Source organism: Schistocerca nitens, chromosome 1 (genome assembly GCF_023898315.1).
Source record: "Schistocerca nitens isolate TAMUIC-IGC-003100 chromosome 1, iqSchNite1.1, whole genome shotgun sequence".
In the NCBI taxonomy this organism is placed as follows: domain Eukaryota; kingdom Metazoa; phylum Arthropoda; class Insecta; order Orthoptera; family Acrididae; genus Schistocerca; species Schistocerca nitens.
In genome coordinates, this window is record NC_064614.1 from 141,454,229 (window position 1) to 141,477,612 (window position 23,384).

Here is a 23,384-nt window from a genome sequence, read left to right on the forward strand (position 1 = left end):
AACCAGTCATGTGATCTACAAGCTAAGCTGCAACCACTGTGCTGCAATCTACATGGGCATGACAATCAACAAGCTGTCTGTCCGCATGAATGACCACAGATGAACTGTGGCCAAGAAACAGCTGGGCCTCGCCGTTGCTGAGGACACTGCTCAAAATGACATTCTGCATTTCAATGACTGCTCCGCAGCCTGTGCCATCTGGATGCTTCCCAACTGACACCAGCTTTCCTGAATTGCACAGGTGGTAACTCTCCCTGCAATATATCTGATGTTCCCATAACCCTCCCGGCCTCAACCTTTGTTAGTCATCCAGCTCTTTCCCTGTTCCCATTCCAGCACTACACAGCCCTCCATTCCACCCAGTCTTTTTACTTCTCTCCTCCCCTGCTGCCCCCCCCCCCTCCCCCACTTACCCACCGCCTAACCTCACGACTGCACCTAGCAGCCCTACCCCTTTACACCTTGCCCCTGTAGGCTCCCACAAGCAACACTCTACTGTCCCCCACATCCTCCTCAGCCCCACCACCCAGTAGCCTCTCCCATTGTGCACTGCTGCTTGCAGTTTGGCCTCAGCAGGCACAGACCGAGGTCACTTGTGTGAGAACTGCGTTTGCGCGAGGGTGTGAATGTTGTGTATCTCTGACAAAGGTATTGTTGGCCGAAAGCTCAGTTTCTGACACAGCATCTCCGCTATATGGTGAGTAGCAACTATCCTTCTCATAACACTGTTTCCATTGTTGGATATAAATATTTTTGCTTCAAATTACCTTTTCCATCACCTTCTTCCACACTGACCTTGGACATCCAAGTATATCAAATAATTTGAAAAGAAAAGTGACTTCAGGTATAAATTATACCCACTTGCTTGATAAATCTTAGCAACTGATCTCATTTTGTGAAGGAACAGAAATTTTCACCATTTCAATACATCTATTCTCATCTACAATTGCCATGGACAAAGCAGAACATTTACTGTCACTGTCACCCATAAATTCCCAGATACAATACCTTGTAACCACTTTCAAGTCTTTAAGAAATAGTTCAGTCACAGAAAAGTTGTTCTGAAGGGAGATATTGTGGTGGAAACAAAACTCATTGACAGTGTTTGAGAACCTTATTTATTGGAAGATTTAGATGAGTTGAGAAGAGTATTAATAATAAAGACAACTACTAAGAATTTTATTTTAATAAGAAAGATTTAACACTTCAAGGAAAATTTTAATCATCCATTATGACTGGTTTCATGCATAAATAATTAGCAGCTTGCTTAAATGCAGAATATTTCATTTAGAAATGGGTAATGGAGTGAAGGGGATAGGTTTCGCCCATTGTATCTTACAGACTCCTTTTCAAACAATGGAAAATCCAAGACTGAATAACAATAATATGGAAAGGATAAATTGCTGTATAGCACAGGCACTGAGTTGCAGACCGGAGCAATTAAAAGGACTGCTAAAATATTCAAACTTTCAATCTTCTGAAACACACACACACACACACACACACACACACACACAGAGAGAGAGAGAGAGAGAGAGAGAGAGAGAGAGAGAGAGAGAGAGAGAGAGAGTCGCTGGGCACTGTGGCTCCAGCACCTGGATACAGTGACCACGTACATGTGAGAGTTGTGCTTGCACGAATGTCTTCTGTTTAGGAAGAAGGACTTGTCCAAAAGTTTAATATTTTAGCAGTTCTTTTCATTGTGCCTGTTTGCATCTCACTGCCTCCTTTATGTGGTGAGTTACATACTTCCTTCGTAATTTCTCTTCTTGTTGACTGAAAAAATTTGTAATGGTCATTCCATACCAAAGTGTATCACATTCCCTGATAAACATAGCTTGTTGACTAGTCAAGAAGGGAAGAATGGTAAATATGAAGAGGTTCTCTGTTATCGATATTTATTACAATAATACAAAACCGATTTTACAGATCTCTGGAGGAATACATCAGAGAGCATATACAAAATTTTGACAGTAAGTACAGTTCTCACATATGACTAAGCTAGGAAACCTAAAACTTATTTTGTATTAACGTTAACCCAGTAAATGCTAAAATAGCCACAAATGGGGTTTCTTTCTAAACTAAAACTGAAACATTTGAAATGACACACTGGGCATCATCTAAGTATCTACCGTCTCAAATGTTCCGATTGTGGCATATCACACACATGTATTTAGTCCTTTGTCATATACAATAAAAGGAAACTTAAATGTCTGATGATACTTCAGTATTTCTACAAATAAAGCAGGTAATATTCGGCAACAACATGCCAGTTGGCAACCTGATTATAACAAAGCAAAAACATACTGCCCTTACAAGTTCCATCTGCTGGTGACTAAAGAGAAAGTAGGAATTTTGGAAGTTTCTCTTATTCATGTAACACCTCTCTTTACTACATTTTTATTTTGGCTTTGTCAACAGGACACCTCACACAACCAAAACTCAGGACATAATGTCAGTCTCTTCCAAAAACTGCAAAACAATTACCAGGTAGCAAGTATATCTTTATGTACACCAATTCACAAAGTTTTATTAATAGTAATCAATGCCTACGAGTCCTCTCCTGAATTTTAAAGAAAACATGCCACACCATTCTATAAAGTTATCACATACTATGTGCAAAATTACTGAAGGGTTCAAAAAGATACAATAAAATGAACAACTGTATACTATGGCACACGTTCAAGATGATGTCTAACAATGCAAACTTCAGCAGAATGATCAAATAATAATTACATATAGTGTTTTGTGTACTTTCATTTTTCTCAGATTAAAGCATTTTTACAACAAGAGGACACACTTTGTGTGATACGTAATCCAAGGTACACAGTGATTGTTTCCTTTCTTCTGCAGTATTAATACTGTTCATTCGAATTTCAGTATTCAAGATTTTCAAACAAACTGTAATTTACATAAAAACATTAAATACTACTTTTGTCTGTACAATAGTTTTTGTCACCTTACCATGACGCTAAGGCCCATTTGACAATACTGGAAAACGGGAAGAAGCCAAAACTTTATAAGTATCTGACAAACCATCAAATACTGAGCTCAATGGTCCAATAATATCAAGTATTCCATACAGCCTGTTAAAAAAAGAACTGAGAAACGCAACTCCTGGAGACACACTGTAGAGTCAGTAAAACTTAATTCACATTCACACAAATACGGTACTAGTCAAAAGTCTGAACTTGCTGACTTAAGACAATTTCAGTTTTGAAAGTTTTTAGTTTCATAGTTTTGGATGGAAGTTTGTGAAAATGACTTTTACTGAGATTTTATCTATGAACGATGAACAAACGCGAACTTCTACAGGAACCAAACCTCTTTCTTGTTTTAAGTATTAGACGTACGATAGGCACCAATAAAATTTACAGAAATACTAAACACAACATTACAATTTTGTGGCACATTAATGTTGAAAATATGCTGCAGTTATTTGTAAACATTTTGTGGATAGTTCAACTAAAATTTATTATTATCAAAACACATTTTTCAACATAAAGGGTTAGCTGTTATTGCAACAATATATATATTAGCACAAATTATCTGAGACATTTGGGAAGTTTGCTAATACAATAATTTACATCAAGAAAATTCTGACATCAAAACACCTATGTCATTCATAAGTAAAAACTAGATTTTTCTCTACTGTATTATCATCCCGACAAAGTAAATCCATAACAGACGACTACCAGACTTTCATTTTGATTACTTCAACACTTACACACAAATTTTTTAAAATCCCAAAATTTAGCTTGGCAAAGAGCACACAAAATTTAACACCAGTCTGTCAGTCAAGACCATGACAGATAGAAAGTTCTTTTAATATTGTATGCATAATCTTCAGTGAGACGTTACGGAAATTTTTCAGCAATTCAGTTCGTAACAACTTCTAGACAGAATATTCTCTTAAGCCACTCTCCCCACCTGAATCGCCTTCGCAAAAACAGTTGTCTTCAAGAACTGCCACAATCAGGAAAAATCCACGATTTCAAATAAAAGCAGCACACATTTATGCAAACTATTAATTAGTCAATTAGCATTTTACTTTTGTAAACATAGCAAACTTAAGGAAATCAGTGACAAGTATTTATACACAGGCTGTTCCAAGGGAACTAATAAAAGGTATCCTGAAAACACATGGATGAAAATGCTACGAAGAATGATATACAAGTTTTACCGATGTATGAAATAAAAGTAATTAACTGTTTGATGTAATCTGCAATATCCATTATCTAGACTCTGCTTTGTGCTTTGGGGGTTTGAATGTCCCTTTAAACTTCTTGTTTTTAACTTTTCCTGATCCGGAGCTCCCGGCCTGGAAAGCTTTCCAGCTGTTAACACGATTTTGTCGAGATTCCTACAACAGAAAGAGAATTATGAGACATTCAACATTAACAATGAAGAAAACACATTACACAATCAAAATGAGAATCACAAATGCACATCATGTAAGAAAAATTTACAATTTTTGAAACTGAAGATCTCTCTCTACTATAAATCTGCAGAATACTGAGATTGTCTCTCATTTCAGTAGGCTGCTTATGAAGTTTATACACTATAGCAACTGCACATGTAAAATGTCAAATAGTAGCAACACAAAGAAAAACCGCCAATTCTGTGATGCACAAATTATGACAACTGATTTTATATTTATACTGACAAAACCTATTTTAATGTTTTATGACATACTTGTATCAAGATAACTAAATCAGTACTCAAACCAGTTTCCTGTTAAATACAATTCCAGTTAACTAAAGTGAATCAGTTTCACTAAAATTGTGAATTCAAAATAGTTAGAGGTTATACTTGTAGCAAACTCTTTGCTGAAGTTTAGCGTATTTTAAACAATGTAAAAAAATTTCAGCACAACTAACTTCAAAATTTTTCTGCCATTCTCTCTCCAAATTTGCCTTCTCTTCTTCTTCAATTTCCTGTTCACGTTTACGTTTTCTTTCTTCCATTTCTCGCTGTTCTAGGTCCCGTCTCTTTCGCTCCATGTCCGCAAACAATTTCATCGTCATTACATATACAGCATGTTTGTAATTCGCAGGGTCATCCTCATCAATTCTTTGATCTTTGCCTTCTTTCTTAAGCTTTTTCCGTTTCTCTGAAATCTGAAATAAAATAAAACCACATATTTTTTTGATGTCTTGACACTAGAAATAAACATTATACATGTGTCAGTGCAAATGGGTAACACAAATGAAAAAGAATGAATCTGAAAACAGCTTGTGATAAAGCCATTTCTCTCGCAGTAAATGATGACAATATGCTCACATTAATCCCTAGTTTTTCCATGTCCCTGGGATACAGTAATTCTTTCTGCAACTTCATTAACTTTTTAATAAATTATCCCTCTTTTCCTGGCAGTAAGGTTGAATGATATAGACAGCATAAAATCAGTCAAAGTCCATCAGCTAGCAGCCTCACTAATAGTTAATGCTGCTGGAAACTCCTGATCTATTCAAACAGGACTGAAAAGAGTAGAGTATAAGAAAAGATATGCAGCTGACAACTTACAGTTTCACAGTAAAAACAAAGGTAATACGATGAAAAATGGGAAACAGCATATTACAAGTGAGATAAAAATTCAGAACACCTGCTAGGATAAAAAAGAAGCATAAGATATGTACCTAGGAGTACAAATAAGTCTCTCTCTCTCTCTCTCTCTCTCTCTCTCTCCCCCGCCCCTCAAAAAAATCATGAGGCACATTCTACACTTTTTCATTTTATTGAAACAGCATCAACTACTCTTGATTAAATACTGACCAAAAGCTCTTAATGGAAAATGAAGGGAGCAGGTTCAAAGATGCCTTACGATGGAGGAGAATGCTTACAACCGAAAACATTAGAGAAGTTCAAGAGAACAAAGAGTTGGGACAACAGCTGAATTTGCTATAGTCCCACAATGATTTGGTTCTTTAAAGCTTAGCAATGTTGTCATTCATTTTCCAATACTTTCATTAATTTTTTTTTCCCAGATTAATTCTTGATATTTTTATTTCCAGTCTTACTAATCCCACATTTAATATTGATGAATAATGGAACTTATTTTTTAGCAATAACCACATTTAATTTCAGTGAGTATTGTAATCACTTATTACGAAAAAAATAAGCCAATTTTTGCTGTCTGTAGTATCCTTTAATTTTAGACTTTTTGAAAAGAAAAGTCTATGCACCTGAAACACAATATACAGTTTCCAATTGAAATGACACTTTCTCATATTCCCCCTACGCACTACTGTCTTCAACTATTCAGTGAGGTAGTTAACACTTTGTTTAGACTTTAAACCTTAATTACAAAGTTAATGCTTCCACTTATACGGTGAATTAAAAAAGAAAGACTGGAATAAGGTGCATTGAAACACAACTTAGCTGGAGGCTGTAAATAGAAGCTACTAAAAGGATCCTAATGTCATTCTCTGCAGAAAATACAGTCCCTATAATAGATCTGATGTTCAAACGCCCTGCTAGAAGGCCATGTTGCACCCCCACCCCCAATGATATTGAGCAAGCACACACATCAACCATCCACTTTACTCGGTCATACTGAAAACAATGAAATCAAGCCTTCAAAGGAACAGTAAAAGGGTGTAGCACATTTCCTGACAGTGGAAGGAGTGCAGGGAACAGAAATTCATCTTAGAGTGGCACAAGAATACTGAGCACTGCATGTCTGTTGCAAGGGTCAAGGCATGACACATACAGCTCAGGGAAGGATAGATCTTGTCTGGCAATTATGCATGGTCTGGAATATCACAGGGCATTAAAGGTGGCATTGTCCAGCAGGTAAATGCCCTCAGTGTTCAAGACTGACAAGTTATGGTAGCAGCCACTGCCACAGAGGTCGGATGGAGTAAAGTGTTCATATCATCATTAAAGACAATTTGAAATTTCACAAACTGTGCAGCCAATGTGTGCCTCGCAGTCTACAACCAGTACAGGAAGCATGTTGACTCTCTTGAACATCCGAAACGCTATGCCATGAAAGAGAGTGAGTTCCTGCCATGTGTGGTCAATGGAGATGAGACACGGTATCACCACTTTGAACTACAGTGAAAACCATAGTCTTCAGTGGAAGCATGCAGTGATGCTATCACCTAAAAAATTCAACGCCATCAATGCAAGTGCAGAAAAGTTTATGCTTGCCACCTTTTTGACCAGAAGGGACCGCTACTTATTGAGTTCCAGCAGCATTGAACAATGGTGAATGCACAGCGATATTCACAAACATTGTCCACCCTTCACAAAGCAATCAAATAAATATGACAAGGGCACCTCATCTGAGGAGCCATTCTGGTTTACAAAAATGGAAGGCTCCGTACACTCAACTTAGTCCAGGAGCTCTTGTAAACGTTCAAATGGGAGGCAACTCATTCACCTTCCATACAATCCGGACCTGTCTCCTGATGATTATGTCATTTTTGATGAGCTAAACAAGGCTCTCAGAGGCAAATGATCAGCTCTTACAAGATCAACATGGAGTACATTTTGGAACTGGTTCACAATGTAGTGCAAGGAATATTACAAGACAGCCATTCACCATCCCGATGCAGTGGGACAAATGCTTCAACAGTGTCAAACAATACTCTTAAAGTACATGAAGATTTTTGCTTACAGGCTCCCTGCAGTTTTTTAGGCATCTGTTTTTTTTTTCTTTAATGCCCCCTCACAGTATCAAACACACTAAAAATTTCATCCTCTTGTACAGTATCTGGTAGTATTCCATTTAGCAAGATCAGCTCCTCGACTAATCAAAAATCCAGAATGGAATAACTGTATGAATCCGACAGATTGGTATTCACCACAGAAAATTTCAAGTGGGAGACAGAAACATTTGAAGGCATACTGCTGGAAATCTAAGCTTTCAAACAAATTCCTTCATTCTCTCTGATTTTTTTCAGCAGTATGCTTTTAAATGTGCCACCTGCCACTACCTCCTCAGTGGCCAGTATGAATCTATCCAATTCACATACTGAAACCCCTCTACTACTATAATCACATTTCAAAACATTACGTATAACTGAAAAGCCTACAAAATTCTGTTACGTGCATAGTGTAGGTTTAAATGTGAAATGTTCACCCGAGAGCACAAAAATTTACCACCTCTCAGAATTCAAAGTCCAGCGATCTGCATGATCTGACTACACTGTAGGATGCAAGAGTGTCTGAAGGAAATGTTGTCTAACCCTCAAGTTGCTGCAGTACAATAGCTGCACCTGGTCTAGAGGTAAACGTCGTGCAGTGTAGTCATGAAGTCCAGAGTTCAAGCCCAATCATTTCACTATTTTTTAAGCATATTTCATGTGTCTGCTTAAGTTATCAGTCTAATGAAACCACTTCAAACGGTACTTCCATTCACTCTCCAACCCGCCGGTATGGGTAAATCCTTCCACAAAAGAGCTTGAGACTGCATCAAGATCAGAACAGTTTATGCTTGAGGCTTTCCTCATCCTACAGCGGCCACTGGCAATCTGCCACCTGACACCATCTGACTGAATGAACGTGGTGCATCTTGAGCACATTTCTGCGTTCATAAGCATGAAATTCTTTATCATAATTGTATGATTTTTCATGCAAAATAAATTCAATAAACCGAGGGAACAACATGCAGTTACACAACATACGTAGTTTACTATGAGTATTTATCAACTGCCCTTTTGTTATTTGAGGTTCTAGTATATATCATGTAGTTAGAAACTGTATTTTGTATACTTCAATCTCATGAAAGTTATTAAAGCATTATAAAATAAAGTCAGAAGTGGAAAAAGGAAGGGCCAATCTTGCGACATATTGTTCACTTTGCGTCTAAAAGAGGTGTGAGGACAGCAGGGGCAGCTTGTAACATTTGTGTCATCTGTGGGGTGAATGCTATCTGACAAATCATGGCAGAAAATGATTTTATCATTTTGAGACAGACTGTTCTGACATTTCCTGGACTTAGGAAGTCTCTACAATTGATGTATGTGATGAATTGGGACCATTTAACTTATGCCACATCTGCAATCAATAAGCACAGTTCTGAAGTCAGGAGTACAAGTACTGCATGCTGTAATTCAAGACAAAAAATCGAAGGGCATTTTTGTTTGAACGTCATCAACCCACTCATTGTGCATTCCTATGCAATATTATCACTGGTGACAAGTTATGATCCCTTTATGTTAACTTCTCAAGAAGAAATTAATGGCCAAGTTCTAACAAAAGACATTACTCACACAAAGGCAGCGTGAACATGTAATATTTTGCATCCAATGGCAGAAAAAAAAGGGTGTTGTGCACTGCAAACTCCTTGCCATGTGTGTGTCCATTGCAGCTGGTGTTTAATGCCAACAACTGGGACACTTTTAAGTCACAATGTAAGAGAAATGACCGATAAAGCTTCATCAAGTATTGCTACTCCTTGGTGATGCACTGTGCTGATTTCACAAACAGAAATATCCACAGAATCATCCCTCACACATTTACTCATCAGATCTTGTGCCTTCAAATGTTCACATATTCCATTCCTCATTGTACTACCGTCACGCAAATTCCTTTCCTGACGAAAATGCACTTCAAACTTGGGTTGACAAAATCTGTTAACTGCCAACGAGTGGATTTTCATTGGTGCACAATCGGTCAACTATCTGAGTATTGTCAGAGTGTTTTAGACAATGTTAAACAACATATTGATGGTTAATTTCTTTTAAATTTACTGTTGTGTTCAATAAACTACACTGTAAGCTGACCAACACTGACCACTGTTAAAGTAGTGAGAGTTTGCTGTCTCAGACATCCTCGGTGTAGTGCAGCAACTTTAATTACTAAATAAAGAAGTCTTCCAATCCACACTGTATACCAATAAAGTTTCTTTCAGAGTTCGCTGACACAATAGCTCCTTATTTAGCAATCATGTACAACCACTGCTCGACAGAAGATCAGTACCTGCATACAGGAAAGTTGCTCAGGCCACGGCAATGCTCAAGAAAAGAAATATGGGAATCCCCTGAATTATAGACACTTATCATTGGCATTGATTGGCAAAGGGATTTTGAAACACATACCGAGTTCAAACATTATGAATAACCTCTAGGGGAAACTATTTATTGACACAAAGTCAGCTCGAATTAGGAAAAAACCGCTCTTGTGAAACATAACTACCTCTTAATTCGCAGAAAGTAATGAGTGCTACTGATCGTAGATCTCAGATTGATTCCGTGTTTCTAGATGGCTTTTGGCACTGGTCCTCACAAGCAATTGTGTACCTATGGAGCATTGTTCTCAGTTGCGATTTCCTGTCAGAAAGACCACAGTTCATAGTAAATTGACAGTCATCGGGTGATAGCTGGCATTCCTCAAGGAAGTGTTATAGGGCCTCTGCTGCTCCTAATTTATGTGAACAATTTAGGAGACAATCTGAGCTGCCCTCAGATTGTTTGCAGGTGATACTGTCATTTATGACCTGAAAGTCACCATCTGATCGAAATCAACTGCAAAACGATTTACACATTTCCATTAGAGACTGCCTGCACTATGCTTCTCTGTCCTCTACTGGAGTACTGTTGCTTGGTATGGAAATAGTACCAGGTACGATTCACAGAGGGCATCGAAAAGTTCAAAGAAGGGCAGCTCCTTTTATACTATCATGAAATAGGAGAAAGGGAGTCATGAATATAATATGAGAGTTGGAATGGCAATAATTAAAAGAAAGGCACTTCTGTTGTGGCAAAATCTTTTCACAAAATTTCTATCACCAACTTTCTCCTGCAAGTGTGAAAGTATTTTGTTGATGCCTACCTAGAGTGGGAAAAATAATCTTAATAAAATATGAGGAACTAGAGCTCATAAGGAAAGATTTTTCTCCCTCACACTGTTCAAGAGTGGAATGGCGCAGAAATAGTCTAAAGGTGGTCCGATGAACCCTCTGTCAGGCACTTAAATGTGAAATGCTGATTAGTCATGTAAATGTAGCACCAGCAGTGTATGGGCAGTGCCTACAAATTCTAGAACCGTCTACTGGTTTGTGCTATCACATTACACTTCCATAATTCTCAAAAGAATTTGTGGTAGTCCAGAGGCATCATTTGTACAATACCATCACAGACATTCTGCACTGACTGTAGGGTGGTGTGTAGAAAATCATCACCATGATTAGGTGAACGTCTTATAATTTTGGGTTCTCTGTCCTAAGCATACTTTAAGTTGAACAGCTCTTTAATATAAGTGTTTTCTACAGTAGTATACTGCAATCACTGTGTAGATGATACTTCTCGTTCTTGCAATATTGCTTGGGAAGGGCGTATTCCAGTGATTTTTAGAGCAGGAAGCAATGGGAAACCCTCTTTCAGGGCCAATTGTCTGTATAAAAGTAAAACTTTTTAGTTTCATTTAAAGTGAGCAATGGGTGGCTATGGAATTTCAAGCAAGGCACAATATTCGTGAGCTGAATTTAAGTGGTGAAAAACTTTAAGCCGACCCAAAAGCAGCATGAAATTTCACTGAAAAATTAATAATTGGAGCAGAATCTTATGCTTCTGAAATTTTATAAACGACAGATGAGACTGGCTTTCCCTGGATGGCTCTGTGTGAAACTTGAGCATAAGTTTAGTAAAGGAAGGCATTACAGCTCACTGTCAAAAATTGAAGTTAAAAGACTGCTCTTCAGCAGTGGCAGAAGCATGGAGTTTAGTTAAGACAACCACATTAAGAAAAGCTTGGAATAAATTAAAAGGCATTTGAACTTAAGACGAGGTACAACGTAATTGAAAAAACAGAAAATCTACTCACCAAGTGGCAACAGGAGAACACATATAAAGGTACTGAAATTTGCAAGCTATAGGAGCCAACACACTTCCTTCACACCAGAAGGACTGAAGGGCAAGGAAGAGTGAAGAAAAAGAAAAAACTGGTGAGGTTTAGACAACAGGGAGAGTTCGGAAAAGTTGCCCAGAATCCTGCGTCTGGGGACAGGGTGAGATGGTTTCTTCTCATCCCATACGATATGTCTACCCTGTGACTTTGCATCTACACTGCGCGACCTTTACTACTAGACCACGAGGAGACAGAGCACTGTAGCATCTTGAGTGGGACAACACTTCCTCTAGATTCTTCCACACCTTGCAGTGTTGCCAGATCATGCTGGTGGCTGGACTTAGTGCACTTCAAATCCACAGAAGACACACACTCCTTGAATAGACCTCTCGAACCAAAACGATAATGTGACTGCGAAACATCTGCTCTTCCCTGAAAGCTAAGCTTATATTAGTTAAATACATCTTTTTGGTTATATTACTTTACTGTTTCGTTATTATGAACATGTGCAGTATCTTTTCTGTTTTAAAACATTGTAGACAAATGATTTATTCACACAAACCAATAGTTTACCCTGTACTACAATACTGCACTCTGGGCAAATATTCCCCAAAATTAAAATCATTCTGAATATTTTCTATACGATTTCTATGGGAACACACCAAATATGACTTTCTTTGTTTTGCACAATGATAAATTATTTAATAGTTTCGAGTAAAAAATATAACTTTTTATTCAGGCCATGTGAGACAGTTGTGGGAAAAGGGAGGAGGGGGTGGAGAAAGAGGGAGCAAAGGGGATGGAGGGGGAGAGGGGGAAGGGAAGGAGCAGGGGAAGGGGGAGGAGAGGGGGGAATGAGGGGGGAGTGAGAGGGGGTGAGAGAGAGATATTGTGTGTCTTGTCGGCAGTTTGCTATTGGTCTCTGTCTTGCACTAAATCTCTGGAAAAATTGCAATGCTGTGAAAACTACTGATTGAGGATATTGTTTCTTCCACACAAAATGCTCCTCTCTTACTTACTAAAGTAATATTGGTTGTGTCCTTTGTCAGATGTAGTTCATATTCAATGTTAAAGCAGCAATGAACATAAAAATCAATACTAGAATTTCTATGTTCACTCTAGTAGGGTGCCAATCTAAATGACACTTCCAATGTTTGTATCTGCTAATGAGCAAAATTTATAGTCAACTGAGTAATCTGTAAGGTACCATACTACTACTTGGCTGGTAGACTTCAAAGTTGCCCTGGACCACTTTTACAGTTTCTTGGTATGTCATACCACCTGAGCATGAGGCTATTTATAAAACTTCATCAATAATTTTTTTCTATTGTGTTAAAATACCTTTTTGCACACACTTTAATAACACGTACACACTGAACACAACATTTATTTTTAATATGTTACAGTCTTAACTGTGCCATTTGATGTGACTTTGCTTTTGAACCGTAACTTTTTCTTAGAGCACATCTACTCCTTCCACTGAGACATGTTACAATTAAATTCAGAGCATGTAACACACAGAATAAAATAATTATTAAGGTCCACAAGAACAAAGAGATGGTAAACTTTTACATACCAGACAGCAGTTATCCGACAGGAACCTAAAAGTGTATAGATACATATTCTTTCACGTCCTTAGGTTCCTTTATGTCAGTAAGAAGTAATTATGGAAGTCACCTGCATGAATGAGAGACAATAGACAGTGATACCAAAAAATCAGTCTGCTGCTGCCTGGTACTATGTTTTTGGACTGTTTTCCATATCAGGTCTTCCACAAAGCATTTTAACAGGAGTATCAAAGTGGATGGCAACACACACACATACATACAGGGATGATGACTCCCAAAGTCCCACATACAAACAATGTGTTACAAATAGCTGCAATTACTACACTAAAATTTAATAGTCTCAAAGCTCAAATTTACTTTTTCAATTAAATTTATTTGATTAAGTGCATTAACATGTGGTTTGTCTTCTGTAAATGCAATCACAGCATCAAAGACCAACTTCTTTGCTTTAACAATAAAATTAATAAGAGGTTACTTTGTATTATGTAAATTTAAAAAAAAATTAAAGTATTTATCTTGACACTGCACTGAAACACTGTAACATTACCTGCTTTTATCTTCTAGTGAAGAATGCAAGAAACTAGGTGATGTGATATACACATGAAACCAAGTTACCAAGGGTCTTCCAGCATATACGTGCAGATGAGATCCAACATTCTTGGAATTTCCTTTCCTGTATTGGAGAAACAGGATAACGAATGTCTCGTCACAAAATTACAGCAAGAAAATGCTAAAAGGCTCTCAGTAAGTTCCGTAGACTTAAGGAAAGGGGGCACATAGGGTACACAAACGAGAAAACATGTACAGGTAAAATGGGAAAAGAAATTCCAGGAATGGGGGCACTTGCACCCCATGAACTGAAATACAAAAGAATTAGAACAGTTACTGACTGCACTTACATTCCTAAAAATCTCTGAATTAAAAATATAATTTAACTTTATTTTCAGACACATAAGTTACCATGTAGGCTAGATAGAGCAAGTACATTGACTTATTTTGTAAAATTCACAAATATCTAAAATTTTACACATATTACGATGTATGAAATCATTATAGGTTGTGAATTAAATGTTTCTCAAAATACTAATTGTACGGCCACATAAGTACCTATATTTGCACACATTAACATGGAAATTATGGCACAGATATTTTGTTATTCAAAAAACAAAAATACTGAAGAAATCAGAATACAAATAAGAAACAAACAGTGCCTACTTACTAAACAGCTAAATACGAAACCCCTGCTCACTGAAGGAAATATAAGTTAAACCTGGAAAAAGTTGTCACCTCCAGCCCCTTACCCACACCTTGTGCCAATTTCTACTTTCTGAAACTGAGACTAGTTTAAATCTGAATGATCCACTACATTACCTTCTCATCAAACACCAGTCCGTACTACTCAACCTGTAAGTATTTCTATTATGTTTTTCAGATCCTATGTTTTCCCAACACAGAAACTGTATTCCAAAAGCCTGAGACCAAATCTAAGTCTGTTTTGGTCAAAATTTCATTATTAACTTATATGTCAATAGAGCAGCACTTCTCTTCACTTTGCTTTTGTATTACCCTAAAACCAAGTAAAGCAACCTTAATGCTACACATATCATTTTATTGTTACTTCAGTTGAATTTTTGACCCAATATTCAACAGAAAATAACACAGAAACTGGATCTTAACTTCTCACTTCCTGTGACTGACAATTCCAATTGCAGTTCACCTCCCAAGGCTCAGGCAAGCTGAAATGTATTAAAGGTGCCTTAAATGCTAGAGACAACAGTCGCCTTGTTTGTGTGTCTACGTGTGATTAAGGACTAAGTGTGATAGTTGAATAATATCTAGCAGTTTCTTTTAATGTGCCTGCTTGCCACTCAACACCTGTATGTGCTGAGTACAAATCTATCCTTTGCATATTGTTGTATTAGAGGAAATCAGAATTTTTGTACTCTGGCTGGTGCACCATCTTAAGTGGGGCTAATTTAAATTTGCATTTTACACTACATTACCTTTCTATCAAATGTCAGCCAATATTAAAAGTAATATAAACATGGTAAATTTAATGCATATTAAAAATAACTGCGTCAACACAAGTAAGCTTGGAGCTTGGCTGAAGAATGTCACCACTAGAATCTCAAAGTAGAAAGCAGAAGTACGGAGTGAACAAATAATTACTTGTGAGGAGTGCTATATGCACTGAGTACTGCAGGCCAAAACATGCAGTACTGCGTAAAACACCCAACACAACAATCGTGAATCCAATAACAACTGAAGCCCATAAGCCCCAACACAACAATCGTGAATCCAATAACAACTGAAGCCCATAAGCCCCCCCCCCCCCCCAATAACAACTGAATGTGGTACTGCAATAGATACCCATGTTAAATATGCCTCACATGGGTGGACTATCAATGAAATTTATTTGCTTCATGCCTACTGGATGACCAAATTGAGGAGGGTGTGAAGAATGAGCCATAATTTTTGTACCACTTAGTAGTAACTGTGTGATGCTACAATCCATTATTCAAACTGGCCACTAGGTAGTCCACAGTTTTGTGGCTGTGTATAGTGGGAATATTCAGATGCCAAGTATGTGAATCCCTAGTACCTGTAGAAAAATGACATATGGGGCGGCTATCTCATTTTGGACTGGGTGTACTCAACACTGTGGAACTTTTCTCAAATTGTGATTGTATCTTTAATTTTACAATAAACTTCATTATCATGCTTGTCTGGTGCCATCTTAGTTCAAGGACCTCACAGACTGCTCACCATATTCATTTAATCTCTATCCCGTTTAGCACTGGTGTAGTACACTGGGGACAGTATACGGGGTGGTCCATATGAATGATGAGATTCAGATGAGATTATCTCGAAAACTATACATCGGGTAAAAATATAGGGTCAGACTAGTTTGTAGGCTCAAAGGGGGACATCAAATGATACTACACATGACCTCCAGCCCCGGCCCCCTTGGGTGGGGTGGGTGGCAACTTTTAAATCTTAAGTGGAAACACCCATTTTTTATTGCAGATTCGGATTCTCCATAGAAAAATAATCAAGTTTTCTCTGAAACATTTTTTTAAACCATTGACAGATGACGCTGAAATTGAGAAAAAAGTAAAATTGGGTAAGAACTCTGATTTATTTAGAATTATCCGAGAAAGATGCATCAAATCGCTAAAAATGTGCACCAATTCTTTCGTTACGCCAAATTAAGCTATTTTTGTACAAAATGTACTGTGTCCTACTTCTAGCGTTACCCAGGACCAACGACATGGACACAGTAGAATGGTGTTCCCATGGGGTGCTTCATTAGTGTGATTTTGCCTCTCACAATTTGGGGTGCTTAATTAATGAAATTAGCCACGAAGAAATTGTTCAAAATTATCCCCATTTGCTTCAATGCATAAAGTCAATCGTCTGCGAAAGTTGTCCACAGTTTTAAGCAGCACATCCTGTGGTATGGCTGCACATGCTCTTCGAATGCGTTGCTTCATATCGTTTCAGGTTGTGGGCTGTCTGTCACAAACAATATTTTTTAAATAACCCCACAAGAAAAATTCAGGAGATGTTAGGTCTGGTGAACGTGGAGGCCACTGAATTGGTCCGCTGCATCCTATCCACCGACCAGGGTAGCATCAATTTAAAACGTTCCGCACATTTTTAGCATAAGGGGAGCTGCTCCGTCCTGTTGGAACCACATTCGTTGCCTAGTTTCTAAATCAACATCTTCCATTAGCTCCAACAAATCATAGCAGAGAAGTTGTAAATAAGATTTCACAGTAACATTTCGGTCAAAAAAACACAGTCCTATCAAGTAACCGTTTAAAATTCCACACCGGACCGTTAACGACCATTTGTGTTGATTGACAACGGGTCTGTGCCATTGTGGATTGACAGGGGACCAATAATGACAATCATGACGATTTAATTCACCACTGTTTTTGAATGTGATTTCATCGATGAACATAACGTATCTAAAAAAAAAAAAAATTCATTGTCACCTCTTATTTCCAAGGCCCATTGGCAGAAATGCACTTGTATTTGCATACCTTTCGGCGTTAATGCCTGTGTCAGTGTGATATGATACACATGATATTTATGTGCCTTCAAATTTCTCAAAACAGTTGATTTCGATATTCTAGTTCGTCTCTGAACCGCACTACTCATTTCAGGATCCAGTTGAACACAGACGAGAACAGTAAGGATAAGAGCGTCATTTTCATTGTATTTGCGATGACGAGGTGGATGGTGCATGTATCCATTTCGAACTCGTTGCGCGCAATTTCGAGTAATGTTTTCATTTGGATTTCGTCTGTTTGGGAAACAATTTGCATACAACTGCACAGCTGCAGCTTAATTGTTATGGCATTCACATCAAAATTAACATCATATCAACAATCTCTGTAGGTGGATAGTAAGCCATGTTTTGCTAAAGAATAATTTACTTTCATCAGTCGATGTTTACGGTTCATAGTCTGAAAGTGGAGTGATGTCTGATCGCATTGCACCGACCTTTATACTGAGCTATAGTTCGCAGTTTGGCCATGGTAGCACCACAGTTGGGTGAGTAATGCAGTTGCGAAGAGTTCCCAAACGAGATTTTAATACCATTCCACCTCCCTCAACTGTGGTGGGTAGGATAGATTTTTTTTTTTTCGGGGGGGGGGGGGGGGGGGGGGGAATGCTTAATTTGGCGTAATGAGAGAATTGGTGCACATTTTGTATCGATTTGATGCGTCCTCCTCGGATCATTCTAAATAAATCGGAGTTCTTCCCAATTTTAATTATTCTCCATTTTAGTGTCATTTGTCAATGGTTTTAAAAAATGTTTCAGACAAAACGTGATTACTTTTTTATGGAGAATCCGAAGCTGCAATAAAAAGCTGGGAGTTTCCATTTAAGACTTAACCCCCACCCAAGACAAGGGGGCGGCGGCCACGTGTAGTATCATTTGATGTCCACCTTTGCGCTTACGAACTTGTCTTACCCACTATTTTTACCCAATGTATAGTTTTTGAGATAATCTCATCCGAAACTTCAGATGGACCACCCTGTATTCCACCTCACCAAACTTTTTACTATCACCAAATCAGAGTGAAACTTATTTCAAACAAAATGTGGCTGGAAAAACCACAAGACTGCTGATATCCCCTTAAACACTAGCAATATTGCACAAAATGAGAAAGCAGAAATTAATCACTTTTTAAATAGACAATCATCCTTAAAATGATTCCAGAGCATATCTCAAGCACTTTGATACAATGCAACCTCACATCAGTAAACACTATTTTTCCTAATTCAATAGCAAATCAATGCCTTGTCTTTCTTTGCAAAAACACAACAGCTATAATACACTGGCAATATACACATATTATCAACTGTGTGTGTGTGTGGGGGGGGTATTTTATCAACATTTATTAATAAGACAGTAAAACACTAAGGATTGCAGCAGACAGTGCTGCTGATTGGTGGTAGCAGACAATGCACAGCAGGGCAGCACAAAAGATGGAGAAGTTGGACAAAGACGACATCGCAAACTGATGTTTGCGGATCTTTCAGGGTCTCTTGTAGTTATCGACTACATTGTAGAGTGGTCGAGAGCAATCCACATAGCCACAGTAATAAGATAGTATCACTTTCAAGGTGATTTCATAGAACGGTCTGGTGTTCCAGTTCTAAATCCCAATCAGATAAATAATAGCTACTTAATTTCACCACATTGTAGCATTAAGGAAAAAGCAGAAAGTAGACAAAAAAAAACTTTGATTTAACATAGTTACTACACTTAGTAAGTGGAAAGATTACTTTTACAACCCAATTTCTGACCATCTGAACAGTCAATAAATTACCTATCACCACAGTAATTTTCTTGAACTGATTTGCATGCCATAAACAATGAGCTTATTATTCTACTCCATTACTACTTCTTTGTTGTGAACATGTGATCCATTAAAAGTCCACAGAATATAAAGGTGTCCAAACAAACCACAGTTTTATTCTTAATACAGCCTACAAATGGTGCTCACTGTTGCAGGCAACACATTAATTGCAGAGGATGCCTGCCTGATGCAATTTTTCATCTCTTCACAGTTTTTAAACTGTTCTGCATACACTACATCCTTCAACATTGCTCAGAAATAGAAGCAAGAGGATAGATGGCTTGTATAACCTTGCTGGCCAAACAACATCCACATGTCTGCCTGATGTTTTATTGAGAAAGCAGTCTCAGCCTGCTTGGGGCACAGGTGGTGCACAGTGGCTGTGAACACCATCCTCCTGCATCCACACTATTTGCCTTATTCTTACATCAATACATCCAAGGACATCAGGCAGTTCTTTCTGAAGGAAGGTCATTATGTTATGCCATTCAACAACACAGCAATTGACAGTCAATTTATGTTGATGAGCTGCCTCACACAGCCAGTGGGGGTTCACAGACACTCAATAATGATCCACAGAACAATCTGGTCTACCTGTGCTGCAAAGCGCTGACTTGTGTGAATACAGCCTTCATAAGAAAGCCAGCAGGATGGTTTAATGCTGTAGCTGACTGGCCTTGACCTTCACTGAAAACTTTCACTGCGTTTTTGAGGCTTTCAACATGTCACACACCATGATGTATGTTATATTCTCTAGTGAGCATCCATGTACTACTGCATGGATCTGCTTTGTACCATATACAATGCAACGGCATTTTGCACATGCCAGTTTCTTTGGCATTTCACTGGGCAGCTTTATATTACAGTATCTTTTCAGAAAGATTCGCTGCAGCAATAACAAGATGCACGTCCAGGAGAGCCTTGCCAGCACTCACCCTTAATCAAAACCGTGCCTCCTACTTCTGAAGGTGTTTACATGTTGCATTCTGCATGTACCATGATGGAAAGAAGACTAAGGTCCATTCACTGCCAGCTCCCTGGTCCTATTGTAGTTGAAGCTGGTCCCATTGTAGTTACCATATTGGTAAATATTTGTTCACCATGCCCCATCTCTTATTACACCCTGCCCTATGCTGTCTGCTACTGCCATGCAACAGTGCTACTCAGCTGCTGCCGAAGAGTCTGTTATTCTTTGTGTTTCACTGCCTTGATAATACATATTAATAAAACAAGCATTGCATTAACCAAATTTGGGACTGCTCCATCAAAAGAGCACCAAAATTCTGCTTTAAAAACGTTTTACTTGTAATGGAAAACAAACTGAAGTATTCCACTGACACTGGTTGTAACACAAAATGTGATGAGCAGTATTTATTTTTTAGGCAGAACCCATTTCAACACTGGAAAAATGATAGCAAATATCTGAGAACCAGTAGAGAAAATGTGCCCGATGTCTCTTAGGAGAGACACCCTATACGGTCAACACATTGCAGCATAATCTTCATGACACTGACAGGCAGCTTATCAAATTGCCTGTCTGGAGCACATGCTGTGACCTCTTACAGGTTTCCATGTCCCAAGAGGAGTAACAAATGAAACAGAGTTTAGTATCATTTCCTTTACTTAAATTCATTTTCAATTTGTGGATGTACAAATTTTCCTTTTACTCTACCAACACCACAATTTGGGAATGCACACAGCCCTTGTTGACCTTTCCCAGATTTCTTAGCAATGCAACATCTGTGTGTTAACCTGTCTCAACTTAATGTTTTGAGAGGTGATGTAAATTAGTTTCAATTTTAAATATCCATAGGTACCTTTACGGTTAAATATTTACATGGTATAAAAATTATTCTCTCAAAGCAAATTGTTTTGAAAATGTTAAAGCTATGCCCTTGGTGATTTTTGTTTTATGGACATCAGGCCATAGTCCAAGACATATTTCTCTGCACAATGTTTTATCTTCCAATGCTGTAGACATCTTCAGAGGCTATAATGAATCGAAAAGCAGTTACAATCTCAAAAATGCTCAGCAAGCTGAACTGACAACATTTTCAGCCTTAGAAGACTAAGCATTAGGCAGTGTGTGTGTGTGTGTGTGTAGGCACGCGCATACTCTAGCTCAAGAAAGGATCAGTCTGAAAGCTAGTGCAGTTTACAGTCTTGTTTATGTGACTATTGAAAATTCTACAAATTATTTGAGAAAAACAGTCTCTGCTTTTTTGAAACTTGGGATCCAAATGGCTTACAAAATGATTTTTGCTAGTCCCCAAGTGTACTTTGCTGTTGACTGGATTATCATTGATCTTTACAGTACAACAAGGAGCTTTCTGCATTTGTATACCCTATCACAAGTGCTGATATCATGTCACTGCTGATATTTGTCATCAGCAACAATTACAAAAAGGATAAATTGCTAATCATCGTAAAGATGACATGTGGAGTTTTAGATAGGAACAACGACACTGAGCTTTGAAGCAAAGCCTTCTTCAAAAGAGACACACACACACACACACACACACACACACACACACACACACACACACACACCTGCTATTTAGAGTTATACTGGGCAGACCAACTGTTGCATTCTGGGCAGACCAACTGTTGCACTGAACAAAAACAGTAACCTGGAGTGGGGCAGGAAAGTACGAGGGATATCGTAGGGTGGGAGGGAAGGGAAGGAAGGAAGAACACTGTCTGCGCTGTCTGGTGGAGTGTGCAGGGACTAGAAAGTGGCAGAACAAAGTTGCTAGGCGCAGCGTCAGGGGAAATGAAAACTGTTGGGTGGAGGGTGTGGGGGACAATAAGTTATCATAGGTTGAGGCTGGAATAGTTTCAGGAACAGAGAATTTGTTACAACAGCAAACTGGACAGTTAAGGAAAGCTGGCGGCTGGTGCTGGTGGGGAGAATCCAGATGACCTAGGATATGAAGCAGCTATTGAAATCAAGCACGTTATGTTAAGCTGCATTTTGTGCCACAGGGCAGTCCACTTTGCTCCTGGTCACAGGCTGGCAGTGGCCATTCATTCTGGTGGACAGCTGGTTGGTGTAGTCATACCAATACAAAAAAAAAAAAAAACTGTGTGCAGCAGTGCTGGTGTATGACATGGCTGCTTTCACAGGTGGCTCAGTCTCTGATGGGGCAGGATAAGCCTTTGACAGGACTAGAATAGGAAGTCCTGGGCGGTTGGATCAGGAATGTTCTGCAATTAGGCCTTCCACAGGGCAACGATCCCTGTGTTAAGGGACTGTGATTGGGAATGGCACTGGGATGGACTAGGATGCTTTTCTAAATAGTGCAAATGGGAGTTACCCTTACAACACATTCTCCACTCCAGAACTTATTGATGCCTCAACCTACGATAACCTCCTGTCCCCACACCCTCCACCGAACAGTTTCCGCCCCTCTGTCCTATCACCATCTCCAATCCACGTCCCCTCACCCTCGCTGTGCACAAATCTCTGTCAACACACCCCCCAGTTTTTTCCTCCCTGTGCTCCTCTCCTATTCTCCCCCATATCCCTCTCCCACAGCCTCCCAACACTGCACCTGGCAGTTTTGACTCACCACCTTCTAGTCTCTGCATGCTCTGCCAGAAAGCACTCTTCTCTTCCTCCACGCATATCCTGTTATTCATTCCCCTTTCCTGCCCCACTCTAGACTGCTGCTTTCATTCAACCCAACAGTTGGAGTCTGCCCAGAGCAGTTTGAGATAGCAGTCGTGTGTGTGTGTGTGTGTGTGTGTGTGTGTGTGTGTGTGTGTGTGTGTGTTCCTTTATTTTTTGATGAAAGCTTTGGTTGAAAGCTCAGTGTGTAAGTGTTTTTAGTTGCTCCTGTCTGCAACTCAATGCATCATCTTTATGACGAATAGCCATCTATTCTTTTCATAACTTGATATTCCAACCTCGATTTGCCACTGTTTGTTTTGATGCTAGCAGCTAATAAAACAAATTATTTGTTAGTTTCTCCACCTCATGAAACGGCAAAATAAATTTAACAAAGTGAGAAAAACAAAGACATAAACAGGTATTACATGGGCATTAACATTTAACATCTGCACATGCACTAATAATTACTCACTAAAAATCAATGCAGGGAAATAAGATATGAAATCATGGTATAAATCATGATCTGAT

The 23,384-nt window shown here is 38.6% G+C and overlaps 1 protein-coding gene across 1 annotated transcript in view; it reads right to left on the reverse strand.

Annotated features, from left to right (window-relative positions):
* Positions 1-1,881: 1,881 nt before the first annotated feature.
* LOC126243458 (dnaJ homolog subfamily C member 8) overlaps positions 1,882-23,384 on the reverse strand; it is an 85,231-nt gene continuing 63,728 nt past the window's right edge. The window contains exons 5-6 of the mRNA XM_049948165.1: positions 4,881-5,120; positions 1,882-4,363 (exon numbers count right to left, since the gene is read on the reverse strand). Coding sequence (XP_049804122.1) covers positions 4,235-4,363; positions 4,881-5,120 — 369 coding nt within the window. The 3' untranslated portion in view covers positions 1,882-4,234. The remainder of the gene's footprint in view (positions 4,364-4,880; positions 5,121-23,384) is intronic.